The sequence below is a fragment of the Thalia democratica genome, chromosome 3 (assembly GCF_965202585.1).
Source record: "Thalia democratica chromosome 3, ktThaDemo2.hap1.1, whole genome shotgun sequence".
NCBI lineage: Eukaryota > Metazoa > Chordata > Thaliacea > Salpida > Salpidae > Thalia > Thalia democratica.
Window position 1 is genome coordinate 51,991,890 of NC_139167.1, and position 19,309 is coordinate 52,011,198.

The 19,309-nt window shown below is 24.9% G+C and overlaps 1 protein-coding gene across 2 annotated transcripts; it reads left to right on the forward strand.

Annotated features, from left to right (window-relative positions):
* Positions 1–2,449: 2,449 nt before the first annotated feature.
* LOC145832757 (6-phosphofructo-2-kinase/fructose-2,6-bisphosphatase 1-like) lies at positions 2,450–14,509 on the forward strand. 2 transcript variants are annotated; one of them, XM_082940095.1, is made up of 15 exons: positions 2,450–2,552; positions 3,008–3,133; positions 3,318–3,411; positions 3,630–3,693; positions 3,896–3,970; positions 4,312–4,493; positions 5,622–5,757; positions 6,656–6,727; positions 7,725–7,871; positions 8,148–8,252; positions 8,920–8,961; positions 9,019–9,106; positions 11,399–11,532; positions 12,127–12,318; positions 12,459–12,696. In XM_082940095.1, exons 1-14 carry the CDS (start codon positions 2,501–2,503, stop codon positions 12,283–12,285), a joined length of 1,476 nt encoding a protein of 491 aa, XP_082796221.1. In that variant the 5' UTR covers positions 2,450–2,500; the 3' UTR covers positions 12,286–12,318; positions 12,459–12,696. The 2 variants fall into 2 exon arrangements, with proteins under 2 accessions (XP_082796221.1, XP_082796220.1); XM_082940094.1 differs by lacking the exons at positions 12,127–12,318; positions 12,459–12,696 and adding an exon at positions 13,595–14,509.
* Positions 14,510–19,309: the final 4,800 nt, after the last annotated feature.

Below are 19,309 nucleotides of genomic sequence, written 5' to 3' on the forward strand. Positions count from 1 at the left end.
TTTTCTTATTGTTTAAACATTGTTAATATTTTGTACATTTTTGGTTATTGTTGTTTAAAATTTACAAATAACAGCTATGATTTTATACTATACAAAATAAATTTATTTTACAAAATGTAAAAGGTGCAGAAGTATAGTTTTGCATTCGAAATATATTTTTAACAATCTAAAAAAGAGTGGTTTGTTTTTTTTTTCATTATGAAAAATTTTAGCATCATTTTTTTAAGTACAGTTCATAGTTTTCATTAACTTTTGTACAGTAAACTTATTTTAAGCTTAAACACTTAAAAAAGTAGTTAAACTTAATTTTTTTTTGAGACTTGGTATTGTTTGTAAAAACTACACATCTATACAGCTTTATTTTTTTAGTAAAACTTGCAGATGTTTTTATTGCTTTGATTGTTAATATTTCTATAATAACTAAATGTTCTCTCCAGGTCAAAGAAACATAAAGGATTGTTCAGGTTACTTAAAAAATATTTAGCAAGTTAATGCTAGCTTGTTTTTATTTGTTTTTTACATTTTATAGAACTAGTTTTTACTTTGTCAGATGTATGTACCATTTGCACTTGCATGATATCTCAACAGTCATCTAATTCTTTACTTATGTATAGAATATAACCTTTTAAAGTATAAGTAAGCCTGAACATTAAAGCTGTAATACTTTAATAACTTTAATAAAGTAAACAAGATCCTTAATTACTGTATAGAGATTGTTGGTATGTAGCTAATTTTCAACAATAATTAAATTAAAACTGTACATTTTACATTTAGTAAAAGTTTATTACTATAAGCTTAGCTGAGTAAAATCAGATAGATATTTAATATTTCTATCATTTAAGTTTATGAAACTTAGAAATTGCAAATACATTTAGTATTAGACGTTCGGCTTTTGTTACTCTTTTTGGTATTTAAATTTATAGTAATTCATTAAACTGATCAAAAAAAGTTAAAGTTAATTTTATAACAGTTTTTAATTTATATAGCTATTAATTAATATTCAAAACTATATGTATAGTTAGTTTATTAAATAGATAAGTTTTTTCTGTACAATTTTATGTTTGTTTTTTTAGTAAAAACATCTATATTAAGTCTTTTTATCCTTTAATATTAGAAGTTGCAGTTCCTTTTTTTGACTAATAGTTTTTTTGTTAATAAGTAAAGTTTCTAATAGCACTCCTATTTAAACTGTAAAAATGTTTCTCATAGTTTTTTAGTTTAAACTGTCATTAAAACTATTTTTTTATTTGATTGTACTCAAATTTTTTTGTACATTTGTTGATAGTTTAGTTTTTGAGCAATATAATTAAGTTTTATTACTTTTTTTTATACTTAGTATATACACTTAAACTAATTGTTAAGTTAAATTAGGAAACTACTAAATGGTTTAAAAATCAAAGTTTAAGCACCACACTTTGATTAAAGTTTATTTTATGTTTAACATATGTGTACTACTAATGTTTTTTATAAAAAAAAATTTATATGTTAATTTATATATCTTAGTTAAAGTTAAAAAGTTGTTCTTTTAATAAAAACCCAGTTGAATGGTGTTGATTCGTTAACACACAAAAACATATGTTGGTACAATAAAGGAAGATTACTGTTTAATTTGTTTTTATTTATATCTTAGTTATTAATTATTATGTATATAAGGTACTTATCCAATGTTTTTTATGTATATTTTAGAAATGTTTTTTAAAGTATAATATACTTAAATGATATGGAAGTTTTTTAGCAAGTATTTCTACTGTCGCATATTTGGAACATTTGTAATGCTTATTAACACGGTTATGTAATGAATATTTTATGTTAAGTTTTAAATAACACATGTTGCTTTAAGCTTGATATTTTTCAAGTGTTTTATTTGTCCTCTAAAAATGTTGCTTATATTTTGATAATTTTTTAAAGTTTTATTATTATTGATACTGTTTTGTTTATAAACAATGTTGTTAAAGGTATGGAAAATATGTTTGTATGAATTTTTTTTAAATTTAAAGCACTTTTTTATTATTACTGAATATTTACATATATTTAATTAGTTTCTTTGTTGATGCAAACTAGTTTGTGTTATTTAATTGCCTTAACAATAAAGTTATATACACAAAAAATCTTTATTTTAAAGTTTACTAATTTTGTTATAGTTAAAATTTAATGGTAGAGTTTACTAATATGCATTTTTTCTTCTCAAAGTTATCTCTCACTTTACTATTCAGAAATTATTGACGTTTCGTTTTATAATACATTCTGTTTGTATGTGGGTGTGAGTAAGGATTTTAAACAGCGTAAACATATGTTTATAAACCTTAGTTTAAAATTATCTTAGTTAATATTGAAATATAATTATGTACATAAATGTTTTTACAATGTTAGAGACAAAATTTTAAGTTTAGTTAAGAGTTAAGGTATGTTCTATACTTCTATATTTTTGTTTTACTTACTATGTTTAAAAAGTTTTTTTAGACTTAGTTAATTTATTAGAAACAAATATAAACTGTACAAAATGAACTCAGTATTTAAATCTCCTGATAGGCAAAGATTGCCTAGTTATTCAGGTATGTAATCAGCACACTTTTAGTGATTCAGTTAAAATAATTAATGAATAACATTTAGTTCAAGTCGAGCTATATTTAAGCTAAAATTTTAATTTTATCTAAACTGATTGTGTAACGTACTTTTTAGTTTTCAGAAGTCTTTATACTTCCTTGTAAACGTTATTCACAAGTTTTTAGCTACAAAAAACATACAAACATTTAAAAAATTAAGTAAAGACTTAAGATATGACATTTTGTAGATTATCAAAGTATATAATTTTGTTGTTTTAAGTCTTAAACAAGCATGTATTACATATTTAGTTAACAGATTTCTTATCTAATGTACAAAGATTTGTAAACATACGCAAATACCTTACTTGATACATATTTTTAGAGCTCAATATCAGCAATAATATAAATCTCTTATCATTTATAGATATAATCTCTACTTATTTTTACCATTTTTTTTCAAACAGGATGTGGACCAAAGCTTGGCAATGCCAGTACAATAATAGTGATGGTGGGATTGCCAGCCAGAGGTAAAACTTACATAGGAAAAAAGCTCACCCGGTACCTTAATTGGATGGGTGTCAATACAAAAGGTTACTAATTTTTTTATAAACGGTTACATATTTGATTTATTATATAAAATAGTCTTAAACGAATTTTCTTGATTTTGAAAAAAATTATAATAGTTTTTTATTTTCTTTTAGTAATTAGTCTTAAATATATTTTTCTAATCAAAAATCATAATAGCTTTATTAATAGTTTTCTGTTTTGTTTTAGTATTCAACGTTGGCCAGTACAGAAGACAGGCGGTCAATAACACTTCGGCTGACTTTTTCAGGCCAGACAATGAGGAAGCTATGAAAATAAGAACGTGAGCTAATTTTAAATACATTTTTAAGTTTATCACACATGAGTATTGTTAAGGTCATATTTTTTAAAACATTTGTCATTTGTTTTTAGCAGACATACAATAGACATACAATCTATTGAAAAACCGTAAAAAGTTTACAAAATGGTTTTAAAAAAGAAAATAGTGATGCTTTCCACTATTTTTAGAGAATATTTTAAAATATTCTTTTAAAAAAACAGTCAGTGTGCCACCGATGCCTTGAAGGATGTTAAAAAGTGGTTAGATGGTGAAGGCATGGTTGCAGTTAGTTTTAAAAAAATATTTATTTTTTTATATAAGTTATCTCAAATTTTTGCTTAATTAGAGACTTGATTTATTTTGTTTATTGTTTTCTGATTTGATCAACTTTCAAAAATGTGTAACAAGATAACAGCAAAACTATTTTTTTAAGTAAGTTTTTTTATTTACAAATGTAACACCATTTCTAATGTATTAAAATTAAAAGGTCTATGATGCAACAAACACTACAAGAAAACGGCGTAATTTAATTTTGCAATTTGCTGAAGAAAATTACTTTCGTGTGAGTTTTGTTTTAATAAGAAAAGAATAAACATGTGCAGAAAGCTGTATTATGCAAATTAAATTTTGTATTGTAAAGTTTTATTATATGTTTACTTGCTTTGCTTGTTTTATTATATGTTAAAATATAAAAAACAGAGTAAAAAGTTTTACCACTAATTTTACTTTTTATAAATATTTAAAATAAAAAGTTTTACCACCAATTATACTTTTTATAAATAGTAAAAATACAAGTTTCCTATTTATACTAATACTGTTTAAAATTATCAGTAGTAAACTATCAATAAAGAAGTATTCTAAGAAGAATGATTGTAAACAGCCTTTGTCAGCTTTAAATTCCAGGTGTTTTTTCTTGAATCGATATGCGATGACCCTCAGGTGATTGAACAAAATTTGAAAGAAGTGAAAATAAATGGACCGGACTATTGCCACCAGAAAGATCCCGATGCTGCTACGAGTGACTTCAACAAAAGAATAGAACATTACAAAAAAGCGTACCAGACCATAGACCCTAAACTTGACAGGTGTTTTGGTTGTTTTTCGATGTGTACAAAATAAAACTGTAAGAAAATATAAACATATACATTTTGTTGTTTATACCCATTTTAGCTATAAATTATTGGTTTTAAAGTCTTTTTATTTTTGAATTTATATATTCTTTTTGTAAAAGTAGAAAAAAAAGTTCTTAAAAATTGATGAAAAACAACCAAGATAATTCAATTGAAATGTATTTAAAAAGTTTTTAGTATAAAGTTAAGTGTATTAAAGATTAAAGAAGTGCAATCTTTTAAAACGTGCTTTGAACAACACAAAATAAGAGAAAAAGTTCTTTTCTCAATTATAAAAGCATGTGTGCTAAAAACAATCATGAGTAGAATTTGTATCTTTTATAGGTTTGTTTTGGGAGTTACCACAACGATTTTTTGTACAATTTATATATTTAAATTACTTTTAAGTTTTATTTTGTCAAAAATTGTTGTACTTTTTAAAACAAACAACTAATTAAAATCATAACTATTCAGTTTGATTTCATAGAAGTTGTAACATTTGTTTTTTGTGATAAAAGAAGTTATGTAAGCTTATTAATTTTTAACATTATTGAATATTTTTGTTTAGTTATAAAAAATTGTTTTGGCTTCCTTACAGCACTCAGTTAAACCTACCTAGTTACATAAACAGCTATTTTATGTAACTTTATTGATTTCACAAGTTTTACTCCCTCTATATTTATTTAAAGTCCTTTTGACTGACTTTTGTACACAGTTTATTTTTTCTTAAACGCTTTTTTATATGAACGAAAATTTTCAAAATAAATAGAAAAGAGGTATCTAAAACTTTTTATAAGTTTTTAGGGTTTGTCTAAGAATCTAAAACAAGGTTTTTGTTTTTTAAGAAGGTTTGATACATGGTACAGCATAAAACTACAGTAGTATGAAATCTAATTATAAAACAGTCGACCAATCTTTCCTTTTATAACTCATTGTTTTATTTATAAGGTACTATAGTTAAACAGTTTTCTTTTGTTCGTATATTAAACTATAGTTTATGAGTTTATATGCTTAAAACTACAAGCAAATTAAAAAAAAAGTATATATGCAAATTATTGACCAGTTAAAAATAAAACACCAATAAAAAAAAAAAACATTTAACAGTGCGTTGTCATACATCAAGATAATCGATGTGGGAGCGAGTTTTCAAGTGAATCACGTTGCTGACCACATACAGAGCAGAATTGTTTATTACCTGATGAACATTCACGTCACTCCCAGAAGCATATACCTATGCAGAGTCAGTTGATGCTTTTTGCAAGTTATAGTTTATTGAATTTTTATATACGTTTTTAAATTGTGGTGTAAAAAGGTACATAATTTTTATAAGTTTTGTTTTATGTTTATTTATTTATTTATTACTAACAAAGATAATTTAAAACTCAGTTATAACTTATTAAGTTTTCATTTAAAGTTTTATAGTTAAAAAACTTGCAGCTTAGACGTAAATAAGTTTTTTAAATTAGAAAAAATAAAAAAAACACTAATAAATGAAATTAAATCTTTTTGTTCGTAAAAAACTATAAGTTTTGTTGCACAGTAAGAAAATTGAAAAGCAAAGCTTTATTATTAAACAAAAACTAACTCCTTTTGCTAATAAAAAATAATTACTCTTATAAAAAAAAAACTGTACAGCGAAGTTGTCAAATTTTGTTTATATTGTTGTTTTCAGAGCTTTAGTGTTTGTTATGTTCTTACATATACATTGTCTCAAATTTCTCTGTTATGTTAAATTCCGTAGTAATTGTAATTGTTACGTAACAATGAACTTCAACTTGGCAATTGATGAAATAAATGTCAAGCCAATTAACTTGTTCATTAAATTGTAGTTTTTAATAATATTAAAATGATTTTTTTACTGTAACAAATACTGCACAATTTATATTTAAGTTTTTTTTTCTTTTGAACAACAAAAATAATCTAATTTATCGTTTCAACAAGTTTTTAATTTTAAATTAATTTCCTCTAACAGCAAAAATTATACTTTCTATTGTTTTATAACTTTGAAAAACGCATACAGGTACACCGAAAAACCATAAAAAATAAATTTTGTTTGTAGCTGTATATAACTTATATATTTTTTTCCACCTTTTTATGTTTACACCATGTGATATTATGACGTCATTAAAACATTTCAGCATGGAGAGAGCGAGTTGAACGTGCAAGGGAGAATCGGCGGTGACAGCAACCTTTCGCCCAGAGGAAAAGAGGTTTTTGAAAACAAATATTTTTTATTTCGCTAGATATTCAAAGTCAATTTAAATTAATTAATTAACAAATTTTTAATTTAATGTGTTCTGTAAATATGGTATTTGAATAAAGAAAAAATAAGTTTGTTTGAATTAAGTTATAAAAATGAACTACCTTGTTTAAATGACAAAAGTAGGCTGAGTAAAAAACAAAATTATTAAGGTCCTAATTTATAAAAAAAAATGTTATACCTTTGAAAAAAATTAAGTAGCAGCTGTTTAAGAAAAATGTGTTTTTTTGTAACATGTACTTAATGTGATTTACTATAAAGTTTTTAAGTTTAATGATGTGTTTAAAAAATTTTCCAACCTACAAATAAGTTATAATTTAAGAAATTATATTTTTACACGTAGTAAAACTTTGTATTTGTTTCAAAATCTCCACTGCACATAAACAAAAAGTTTTTAATTAAATATTTAAAAAGTAAAATTTTAATATACTACATATTTGTGGCATAAAGATAGCTTTAGCCCTATATATTGAAGTTTGTAACTTTTAGCGATTGATTTTGCTTAAGTTACACTAATAAAATTCTTTAAATTACAATGATTATTTGTTTTGTTTCATTTAATATTTTATTTAATTTTTTTATTACTGTCTAGTTTAAAGAAAATATGGAAACAAAAAGATCTGCAAGTTGTAATTATAAATAATTATTTAATTTAAACCAGGCTTTTATGTAGTGATGCATTTTTTGTATTCAAAAAATCTTTAATTTGACCATTAACTTACCATATTTACTTACAAAGTTTTTCTTGAACTTGGAAACGGTTTTATGTAGACCTTTTTTACTGTTTTGTATATGGAGTTTAATCAAAATTGAACGAACAAACTCTCAACGAAAAAAAAAAGTAATTATGAATATGGTTTTCATGGCACAACATTAAATACCAAACGTAATAAAGCAACTAAAAGTTTTGTTTTAGTTATAAATGAATATATTCTGAATGTTTTCAGTTCGCGGTGAAGCTGTCAGAGTTTATAAAGTCGCAGAAGATAGCCGATTTGAAGGTTTGGACGAGTCAGTTCAAACGAACCGTTCAAACTGCCGGTCACATCAAAGCACCGAAAGAATGCTGGAAAGCATTGAACGAAATCAGCGCTGTCAGTATTTGTATATACATTTTTTTGCTAACAGTAATACTTTTATTTTGTTACTTGTTTAATCGATTTTTTATCAAGGTATCCCTTAACGTCTCAAAAGTTTATAGTTTTGTTAGTGATTTAGCAAACTATGCATTTTAATGCTGTTTTAATTACAAAGTGGGTTTACTATTGTTACATAAATATCTACATTTTTATCAGTCCGTTAAAATTAGATATTTTAAAGTAAGGTTAGGGTATAATTTAGTAATTTTAAAATAACAATTTATTTTCAAGGGCGTCTGTGAAACGATGACGTATGCTGAAATTCAGGAGAACTTTCCTGAAGAGTTTGCGCTGAGAGACCAGGACAAATTTTTCTACAGGTATCCTATGGGGGAGGTTAGTTGTTGTTTTGATCAATAATAAATGGTTTTACAGATTTTTGGAGTCGATTTTAATATATATAGTAGTTGTCAAACACATTTTTAATAAAAACTTTGTTTGTAGGTATTGAGTAGAAGTTCTAAAAACACAACTGTTTACATTTTTACTTGATGTTATAAAATATTTGAAATAGTATCATTTTAACTCATGTGTTTTCAAGGAAAAGTTTGTTGTCAAAATTTGATAGTAGTAGCATACAACTTATAAATTCAACTTGATGATCATATTAAAGTTCAATGTTTATAATAGCAGTAAAAAACTGTTATGTTCTTATGCATATGACGTTACTTTTTTATCATAGCTTAACTAAAAAACTCATGTTCTTACTTCACATGTTTTATTAGACTTTGTATTTCCTATTAAAAATAAAGTTAACAGTTTAATTTAATTAGTATATTTATTATTTTAATAAAAATAAATTTAGCAGTTAAAAAAGTAGTATTTTTATGATTTAAATAAACACAAAGTTGACAGTTGAATTAAAATAGTGTTTTTGTGATTCTAGTAAAAACTAAATTAACAGTTAAACAAAAATTACATGTTTATTGTGGTAGTAAAACGAAAATTAACACTTGAATTAAATTTATATTTTTATGATTCTAATACATATATAAATCAACAGTCCTACTGCGACCTAGTGACCAGACTCGAACCCGTGATGATGGTGAGTTAATGTTTTATTTAACGTTGTATTCGCAATTATGACGTCATATACACGCAGGAGTTGGAAAGGAGCGAAAACGTTCTGGTCGTTTGCCACCAGGCCATTATGAGATGCGTGCTGGCTTACTACCTCGACGAAAATAAGGGTGATTTTGTTATTATATAAAAAAAAACCGTACTCTTTATCATAGTAAAAGTTTTTAAAATTAAAACTAATGAGAAACTTTAAATTTTTATTTAAAAGTGTGTTTTATACTGAAAGCAACTTTTTTTTTGATATGCTGGTCTTTCAACTTCTGTTCTTAGTAGTAGCAACTAGAGTTTTCAACTTGGGTTCAGGAATTTTTTTTTTGAAGAATTCCGTTAAAAACAATGTTTCACTCTATCAGAGATGTTTATTTATAACTAAGTCTTGGAAATTAAAAGTGTAGACATTGACGTTTAATTAAAAATTACAAACTGTACTTAATATTGATAAAACTAGCAAAAAAATTTAAAATGTTTAACTACTTAAAAGAAGATACATAGAAAAAAAAAACACTTATATTGTTTTTTACAATTCAATCAGAAGTTTTATTTTTTTTACTTTACAACTATTTCATGCTTTCGCAGTGATTACAAGTAAATAAACTTATAAAACTTTTGATATAATTGTAAATTGGCTTCTTCTCTGTGCAGCTCTCTATAAATTGAATTGTTATGTTTTTATCTTATACTTTTTGTACTTATATATAAACCTTAGTAAAATTTTTTAATTAATTTTAAAGAAATTGTTTAAAGCATTATTCTCTATTTAGTTTTAAGATTTTTGGTAGCTTTATTTTTTATAAATATAGTTTGTAAATACAAGTTAAACTTTAATGCCTACATTTATGATTATATTTATTTGAAAAATTTTGTTATAATTAAAGATCTCTGGTAATATGAAATATTTTTTATAATGGAATTCTTTGACTTTATATTTATGTTGTTTTTTGTTAAAAAAAAAAAACTAAAAATGTTTAAAATGTTGTATTTGTATTTAAAAATTCCAAATACTCTGTGTTTAAAGTTTAGGTAAAAGTTTCATATTAAGTTTATATAAATATATTGTTTAAATTTTTTAATACTATTTAACTTCAAATAAAACTTCTAGTTTTAGTTAATAGTATTTCTTAAAATAGGTTTGATTTTTATCAAAAGCGTTTGTATTAACTTTTAAAGCTGTAAAATTTTATTTATGATCATGCATTTTGCTTTCTAGTTATAAACTCTAGTATTGAAAAAAGTTAGTATACTTACCCGTGTACTAAATAATTTACAACAATTGCGACGTTCAAATAAGTTAAGCACAATACTACCTTCAGCTGCTACTATAGATTTTGTCATACATAATGTTTTACTTACTTTTAAAGTTTAATACTGTCATTACTGAAAATAAAACAAAATATAAGTCTTTATTTGTTTTTAAGACTTGGTTTGTTTTTTTAGAAGTACATATTATAAAAACAATAATTTGTTTTAGTTTTAATTTTATTGTAAAATTTTTTAAGACTTAATTACTTATTTTAAACCTGTCACAATAAAAATTGAACTTTATGAATAGTATTTGTATAATTACTTAAGTATTTCAAAGTTAAATAAAGTTACCTTTTATTGGTTAAACCAAGTATAAGTCTACATAAATTGTGTATTTATAAGTTTTTATATATATTATAAATTTTTTAAATCTATGATAATCACTAATTTTAGAAAGAAATAAGTTTTCCTGTATAGATTTTTTAAATTTAAAGAGTATGTATAATGTATTATATATTTAAAAAAAATCTTAAAAGTTACTGTTTTCTTTCAATTGGTGTTGTAAATATTTGTTTTTTAAAAGGGGCAGTAGATATTTAAATATCTGAATAGTTTTAATTAGTTAAAATAAGTTATTTTAACAACGAGAACAGAGTTTCTGTATAAGAAATATTATATGCGTCATGTCATTCACGTATATACGTCATAAATATGACGTCACAACGAAATTATCGTGCTCGGCAGGGATTATGATGCAGTTGAAAAATAATGTCTCATGCAATAGTATAATGCTGCATTTATTATTTATAACTTATACTTAAACATCATCTACTAATTATTAAAGGACATAATTAACAAAAAGGTTTTCTAAATATAAGTTAGTCAGATGAATGTTGTTAAGTAGTCGAGATAGATTTTTTAAAGCTAGCTAGCAGTTTTTTATTGAATTTTGACATTTTGTTCAAAGTAATACGTTTTATCAAATAAAAAAATAAAAAAAAAAATCTTGAGCTGGGTAATTTTTGAAATAAATTTGATCTTAAGCAGTTTTAACTTTACCAAGCTTTTTTACCAAAAGGTTTAAAAAACTTATTTAGTACTATGATAAAACTGCTAAAAATTTTTTTATTAATATATAAATAAATATTTTTTCACTGCAGACGACCTTCCCTACCTGAAATGTCCTCTTCACACGGTGATGAAGCTCACTCCCACTGCTTACGGCTGCAAAATTGAAAAATTTCCACTCGAAGTTGAAGCTGTTGACACTCACAGGCCGAAACCTACTAAACCAGTCAGTTTATTTGGTGTTTTTATTGTATCCTTGTTTGTTAGGTCGATTAAAACTTGATTAATTTATAGAATATCTGTGTCTTTTAGTACAATGTGTGATTAATTATATCACTAAACTTGATTTTTCTTTTACAAATGGCATTCTTATAAAGGTGCACAATCTAAATACTCTAAATACTTTATTGTATAACAATCTGATATAAATATAAAAAGTAATTTGATTTGCTATGTAGCGAAATAAAGTCAACTTTGAGCTGTGTAAGTATTCAAGGCTAAGTAGTTGAAAAATATAGTCCAGTTCATATACTAAGCTAGTATTTTTGCAATCATATTTTTTTATTCAGTGTTTCCAATTACCTCTTTAAACTAATATAGTCGAAATTTGTCTTAAAAACAGTAATTATAAGAAAGTGGTTTTTGCTAATTATCTGTTTAGTTAAATGAAAGGGTCAGTTTAATACCAACAGTTAACAATTACTTGTATTTTCTGCTTAGATTAATTTGAGTTTTAGTCCGTAAAGCTATTTTAGCGGAAAACTTGGAAGCACTGAAGATGTATTTTTGTCAATAAATTACTCACCGGAAAAATTATCAGAAATTGGATACAAAAAATAGGAGTGAAGGATTTTACCTGGAACTTACTGAAAATTTTCTAAAAAGTTATCCTTCTGGGGATAAAGTTGCTGATAATGACGTAATAATCAATAAAATGCTCTCACGCGAAAATCAAGATTCTGGTGATGTTAGCTTGTAAATGATGCCAATAAAAATCGATGAACATTTAAAAGTTAGCTAGTATGCTATTTTTTATTATTTTGTACTTTTTTTTTACATTTTGAGTTTAAAAAATATTAAGAATTTTTATTTTTTGTATACTTTTGATAATTTTTTTAGATTAGTAAAAAAAATAATAAAAATAAATTACAGATCATTCTACAAACATACATAAATGAAATACGGGTTGCCAATAATTGATGATATTTTGAGTGAAATTTTTAAAAACACTGCCTTTTAAACTGTGGATGTTATTTTTTATTGTTTCGGATGTTTTTTTTTTCAAATAACGTATTTAATGATATGTTGAAATAGTATATTTTTTAGAATTGTTTTTTTATGTTTTTTTCTACGTTTTTATTTTGTTCAATAAATTTGTACCAAAAAAGTTTTAGTAATGTTTCTTATTGCCTTAATGCTTTCAGAAAAACATTTTTTAATATAATCCTAAACATTGCGACAATTAGTAAGTGAAAATTAAAAATTCTAAATATATTTTGTTTCCCAAAGTTTTGTTAAGGTATTTCAGATAAATTACATAATTAAAGAAATTTATTGATATAATTTATGCAGGATTGTTTAGTGTTTTAATTAATTAACATAATTAATTCTAATAAATTGAAATCATTGTGTTTAACATTGGCCCTTTTACGCAATGATAGCATTGCTTTAGTTAGGCATATTAACTATTTTTAGGTTTCTTAAATTAGGTATAGGGCATTACAGAACAAGTTGAAAATAGTTTACATTTATTAGCTTTAATACGCATAGTTTATTGTCATTGCTTTTTATTTTGAAAACTTCCGAGTAATTAGTTTTCACTTTTCAATAATTTCCAAATAATAACATTAAAATATTTTTCTACAAAATAGCAGTTAATACTTCACTACAGCTAGGATTCGGTAGTAAAAATTTCATATAAATCTTACTCCATAAAAACGGCAAAGCTGCCTAATGATATAACTAACTCTTTATTTTTGATATAGGCAAACTATTCTGTTTAGAATGTTTAACCTTAAATTGTACTAAAAATATTTTTATTTATTTACTGTTATATATTAAAAGTAATTTGAGCAAGGCTATAACATCGAGATAAAGTCAAAAAGCTATAGACATGTGGAATATCTTAATCAAAAGTATGTATACTATAAACTTATGTGTTTTGTTTCAACTATTTAGAAATTTTCACGTAAAATTTTTGTTTCGAGTTGAATTTAAAAACTAAATAATGATTCTAAACTTTTTTTTGATGACCAACTTTAATTACTAATTTGATTTTCCCCAAATAGAGCCCATTGAAGCTGACACCAACGAAGCAGCTCCAAAGCTTTTCAACCATCGACCAAACCACCGCTGGAGGCGGTAGAGGGCTGGCCCATTCGCACAAGTTCTCGTTTCCCGGCTCCAAGGTCCTGCTGCCCTTCAACCGCCCATTGATCTACCACTTCGAAGACATTCAGTCCGAGGCGAGCCAGTCCGGCGCATCGCTGGCCAAGTTCACCGCGTCGGAGAAGGGCCTGGACAACCTAAGCCTGTCGGATTCCAAGGAGGAGTTGCCGCAGGAGGAGGAAGGTGGTCAGGAGGAGGTGAGGTTTCAGTTCGGAGGGGAGGAGGACTTTAACGGGTTGGAGGACGATTTGGAGGAGTAGGTTTTGTTGTTGGCACAGGCCAGCATGAATAAAGAACATTTTATGTAGTTTGGAAGTATAAATTTTACTGCAACTTTCACTGTGGTCTGTGAGACTTTTGTATTTTATAAAAAGTTGCCCAACTGCCTGCTATTTTTATTGCATACAAGTTGCTGTGTCCCTTGATTATTATTTATTCTGTGTTATTGCTTGTAACTGACTGTCAAAGCTTAGTTATGTTCACTAATATTTACATTTTTATGCAAACAATTTTTAATTACTTTTAGTTTTTAGTTTTACTTTAAATCAAATATAGTTTAAAATTTATTTTATTTGCTATGAACTTTTAGTAAACAAAAAATTTTTATTTAAATTCTGCACTGGTTATAATTGAAGTAAATTGTTTTTTAATCATTCTCTTTAACATCCATTAATGTTTAGTCTTTTTTTTTATGTTTTAAAAAATAGTTGGTTAGTAAGTGAGTTAATCTTTTTTTAATCATTTTATCAAAAGCATTTAAATTAAACTTGTGGGAGCGGGTCATAATTGCAGGCAGACAAAATTGCACGGGGGGGACTAAAATGCACAAAGATACTCTTGCACAAGGGGACAAAATTGCACGAAGACAATTTTGCACGGAGGGTCATTTTGCACGAGAGTAAAAAAAGTAGAAAAAATATTAATAAAATAAAAGATAGATTAATAAAAAAAAAATAGATAATAATTAAAAAATCAAAAAGAAAATAAAGTTACTGAACGAAGGTAAGGGTTTAGGGTAACAGTGACAGTAAAATAAAATATATAAACAAATAAACTAAAAAAAAGTTACCGAAAAAATTAAAAAATAAATAAAAAATTCAACCCGTGAAAAAATTTCCCCTCGTGCGAAAAAGTCTTAGTGCAATTTTGTCCCCTCGTGCAAAGTTGTCTTCGTGCAATTTAGTCCACTTGTGCAAATTTAACACCTACCCAAACCAAGTAGTGGTAAGTATGAAAAGTTAAAAAACAAAGTTCTACAGACTGTTTAAAGAAGCTTTACCAAAAATTCTAAACTATTAATGAAATAAAGTTGAATCATAAAAATCTGTAATTTAAGTTTTTGTTTTCAAAGCTACTGTTTTAAAAAATAAAATAATGAATAAAAATTGATATTTAGTCTATAATTTGTTATTATTTTAAATTATACGCGTTATTTTAAATATTATATCAGTTATTATTATTACTATTACCGAGAACTGGTTTAAATTAATACATAAAAACTTAAGTACTTAACATATGACTTCCAATTTTTGATAATTTTAGTAAGTTTTAAGATAGCTTAACTTTCATTTAAATTATATTTGTAACAACTTTTTTGTTAGTAATTTCTTATTTTAGAGCCCAATTTGAAAAAATTTAGTTTTTGTCTGACTAAACATTTGATAATAAACTTAAAATTTATCCTAGTTTTTAAACTAACCTTTATGGTTTTAAAATTATATTTTTGATTAAACTTTACATTGTTAATATAAAATGTTATAACTACAAAACTCTCAGCATTAAATTTCCTTCAAGTAATTAACTTAGAAAATTTTTCGCCTTATACTTATTTAGCTAGTTCAGAAAAACTAGCAATTAAAAGCTGTTTCTATTGAGAAACAAATATTAACATGGAATTAATACAAATATTTATGCCTACTTTGACTAGTCTTGTTTTATTTGTCTAAAACATATATCTATGTTGATTAAGGTTCTACCTCAAACTTAATTAAGTTTATGCTTGGGTTTATGTGAAGTTTTTTAAATACATTTTTTTTTCTTAATTAACTTAGTAAAAAAATCTTCAGATTAAATAAAAATAAGTAAAAAAGTTGATTTAAAAAGTATTCAAACATGTTGAGTTTAGTAAACCTATAAGACTTTTCTACTGTAGTATCTTTAAATTAAATAAGTTTTGTATCGACTTTAAATATTAAAATCTTTTGAATAAAAACAGTTAAAATAAATTTTTTGAGAGTTGATGATGGCGGATAATTTGTTTTTACAAAATAATTTGCAATTTTAAATATTTTATAGTAGTAACCAAATTATGTTTTGTTTATTAGAAAACTATTCAAGTCTAGATTTTTAATTATACAAAAAAATAACTTTGCTGTATGTATACGAAGAAACATTAAAACTTTTTTGTTGTACACTTGGCTTAATATGTATAATAAAACAGCAAATCTTTTGCTTTATTTGATTTTTTTTTCAAATTTATAGAATGTACATACTTTAAAAACAAAAAAGTTATGTTGTTGTACTTAATGTCTCTCTATAGCTACTACATAAAATACATATTTATATTTTCAAAAATATCACGTAAATATGACTTAAAGTTTGTCTTTTATTGTATAAAATCAAAACTTTAAATAGTACTAAATTAGTTATCCTAATGAATGTTATTAATTAAAAGATAAACTATTCAGAAATACGATGAAGTTTATAGCTTAATTATAATAAAATGTTTTACGTAATAGTCAGTTTTACTATTAGAACCTAAATTAAAAGTAAAATATTTAAAAATTATTGAGTAAACTATTAGTTAATTAATGTTACATTTATTTTTGCTTTGACTCACTCGTGTACTTGCTGACACCTTTAACCATTTATTTTAAGTTTTTTCTAGACACTTTTTAATATATGCAGTTAAAAATACAATTCAAATATTCTATTTGTTTAAACTTTTCAAAAATTTTATTTGCTGTTTTTTTTTTAGAAATCTTTTGTAAAAGAGTTATATGATTTAGAACTACTTTATTCAGTTGTTGCCTACATTGAAGATATTAAATGGGTCTACTATCATTTCTAACCCGATCATTTTTAACCCGATCATTTCTAACCCGATCACATCTAACCCGATTGTTTAAATCCGATCTAACCTGACAACTCGATCTATATTAATATGTTAATTTATTATTGATTTTAAAAGTGATTTGTTTCAAGAACAAACTAGTCTTAACAAAGCTGTTTTTTTATTGAAATTTAGTTTATTTTCTTTAAACTAAAACTAATGTTCAGATAGCTTTAGTTAAAATTTAATTTTTGGTAATTATTGCTTTTGTAAGTTTGTTGTCCTACGCTAGACACAGGCTTCAATCTCGGCCACTTAAACTAAATGACACATAACGAAGAGACGAAAGTTTATATACTTTAAATTCAAAAACTACAGTTTTGTTTAATTTTTTCAAATAAACAGCAAAAAAAATCAACACTTTAGTATAGTACTAATTAACTTACTTATGATTTGAAGTAGAAATAATTTAATAAATTTGATTTTAAATTTATAATAGGCAACTTTAACGTCAACTCTTTCAACAATCCATGAGTTTCAACAAAACAAAACATAGAAGAACCGAACCGTTCATTATAGAATAAACTTCTAAATTTATTCAACAAAAAACCTTCTCTACAAAATTCAGCAACACATGCTGAGACAATTTAGTAAATTATTTCAACGATTTTAGTGCAACAATCAGCAAAATAGTCTGAATCACGCACTTTTATATTAAAATAAAGTTCATGGTTATTTTTACTAAATTTTTTTAGAACATACCAGAATGTAAGAATTCAAACAAACTACAAAAATTCATGAATAAAATTTCTTCTTGTTTAAACATCAACCGGATATACACACACTGACTTTTAGAGTTAGGTTCTGCACATTTGTGCAACCGTTTTGTATTTTATTGTTTTTTATCAATTGTTTTTGTAGCTTCGCCAAAGCATAATCGATACAATTATTATAATTATGTAAATTACAATAAGATCTATCTTTTATATAGTTATAACTGTTTACTTTAAAATCCTAAAAAGAAGAGTTCAAAATATTGTAAAGTAAACGGTTTAGTAAATTGCATATGATTAACGAAAAACGTCTGTTAAAGTAGTCTAAAAAAACAAAAAACATGAAATAATGAAAATAAATTGAAATTATGTGTAGGATAAAAAGTCAAAAATTAAAATTATATTATGTTAATACTAAAATTAAAATTTATACTAAAAGTATTTTTTACGTGACACATTAAAATCTTTATGTTTTATAGTAGCTAAAAACTAAAAGTAGTTTTATTATTTTAATAACTTTATTAAGATTGGTTTTTTTTTGCAATAAACCCAGATAAGAATTAAAATAATTTATTCTAGTAAAATGGGTTAGATAAATCAGGCTAGAAGTGATAGGGTTAGAAATGATCGGGTTAGAAGTGATCGGGTTAGAAATGATCGGGTTAGAAAGAATCGGGTTATAAGTAATCGGGTTACAAGTGATAGGGTTAAAAGTGATCGGGTTAGAAATGATCGGATTAGAAGTGATCGCGTTAGAAATGATCGGGTTAAAAATGATCGGGTTAGATTTAATCGGGTTGGAAATGATCGGGTTGGAAATGATCGGGTTAGAAATAATCGGCTCCCATTAAATGAAATATAAAAGAAGCCAGCATAATTTATGTAAAAAGTTAATATAAAAAATCCTTCACGTGAGGCTCTAAGGCAGGGGTCGGCAGGCAGTTGGTGCTCGCGGGCCAAAATTCAATTTCCCAAAATGTTCGCGGGCCGCAGTTTTAGTTTTAGTGACATTTGGTTATTATTTCGGTTTAAGTCACTCTACAAAAAAAAAATTCTTTTAACTACTTTATTATTTATAAATGACTTTTAGCTACATATAGTTTAAATTTAAACTATAAATATATATTGGAATAAATTTACATTGACTAATATACTTAAGTTTTGATAAAATACTAACTTTCTTAAACACTTAATAAGCTAAACTTAATGTTTTATTATTTTACTTACAACCTAATTATCTATAATATACGAGCTTGAAAAACGTTTTCGGGAGACTTTTATACATTTTTTATACTATGAACCACTTTTTCATACTTTAAAAATATTAACATTTGAAAAAAATTTTTTGCGTCTAAAATTTATTGTTTTCAGTTTTTAAAAAAATCAATAGTTAGTTAATTAAATTACACTAATACCTATTTGTATTATAGAAAAGCTTAAACAAATTCTTTAACATAATTAATGGTCAAATACTTTAATAAAATACATTATTAGTAATTAATTAGTTTTTTTTCATGGTTGCCACTTTAAAAGCAAAAAATATTTGAATTATATCAAACCAGCTTAAATTTATTAAAGTTAAAAATTAACCGATAATCTAGGTTAAATACCTAACTAAAATATCATCATTAAAAAAGTACACAATATTTAAGAAGACAAGAAAAAAATAATAAATAGTGAGCTACACTACACACATAAAAACATTCTGAGATTTCGAGGATATATTCAAAGTGTTTAAAATAGATGCTTAACACGCACCTGAGTTGTTAAAAAATATCTTTAATAGGTTT

Bases quoted from the DNA above. Each gene is read 5' to 3' on its own strand.
- LOC145832757 (XM_082940094.1), top strand. From the start codon at position 2,501: ATGAACTCAGTATTTAAATCTCCTGATAGGCAAAGATTGCCTAGTTAT. The intron at 2,553-3,007 runs GTATGTAATCAG...TTTTTCAAACAG, and splicing joins AAGATTGCCTAGTTATTCAG to GATGTGGACCAAAGCTTGGC. The intron at 3,971-4,311 runs GTGAGTTTTGTT...TTTAAATTCCAG, and splicing joins CTGAAGAAAATTACTTTCGT to GTGTTTTTTCTTGAATCGAT.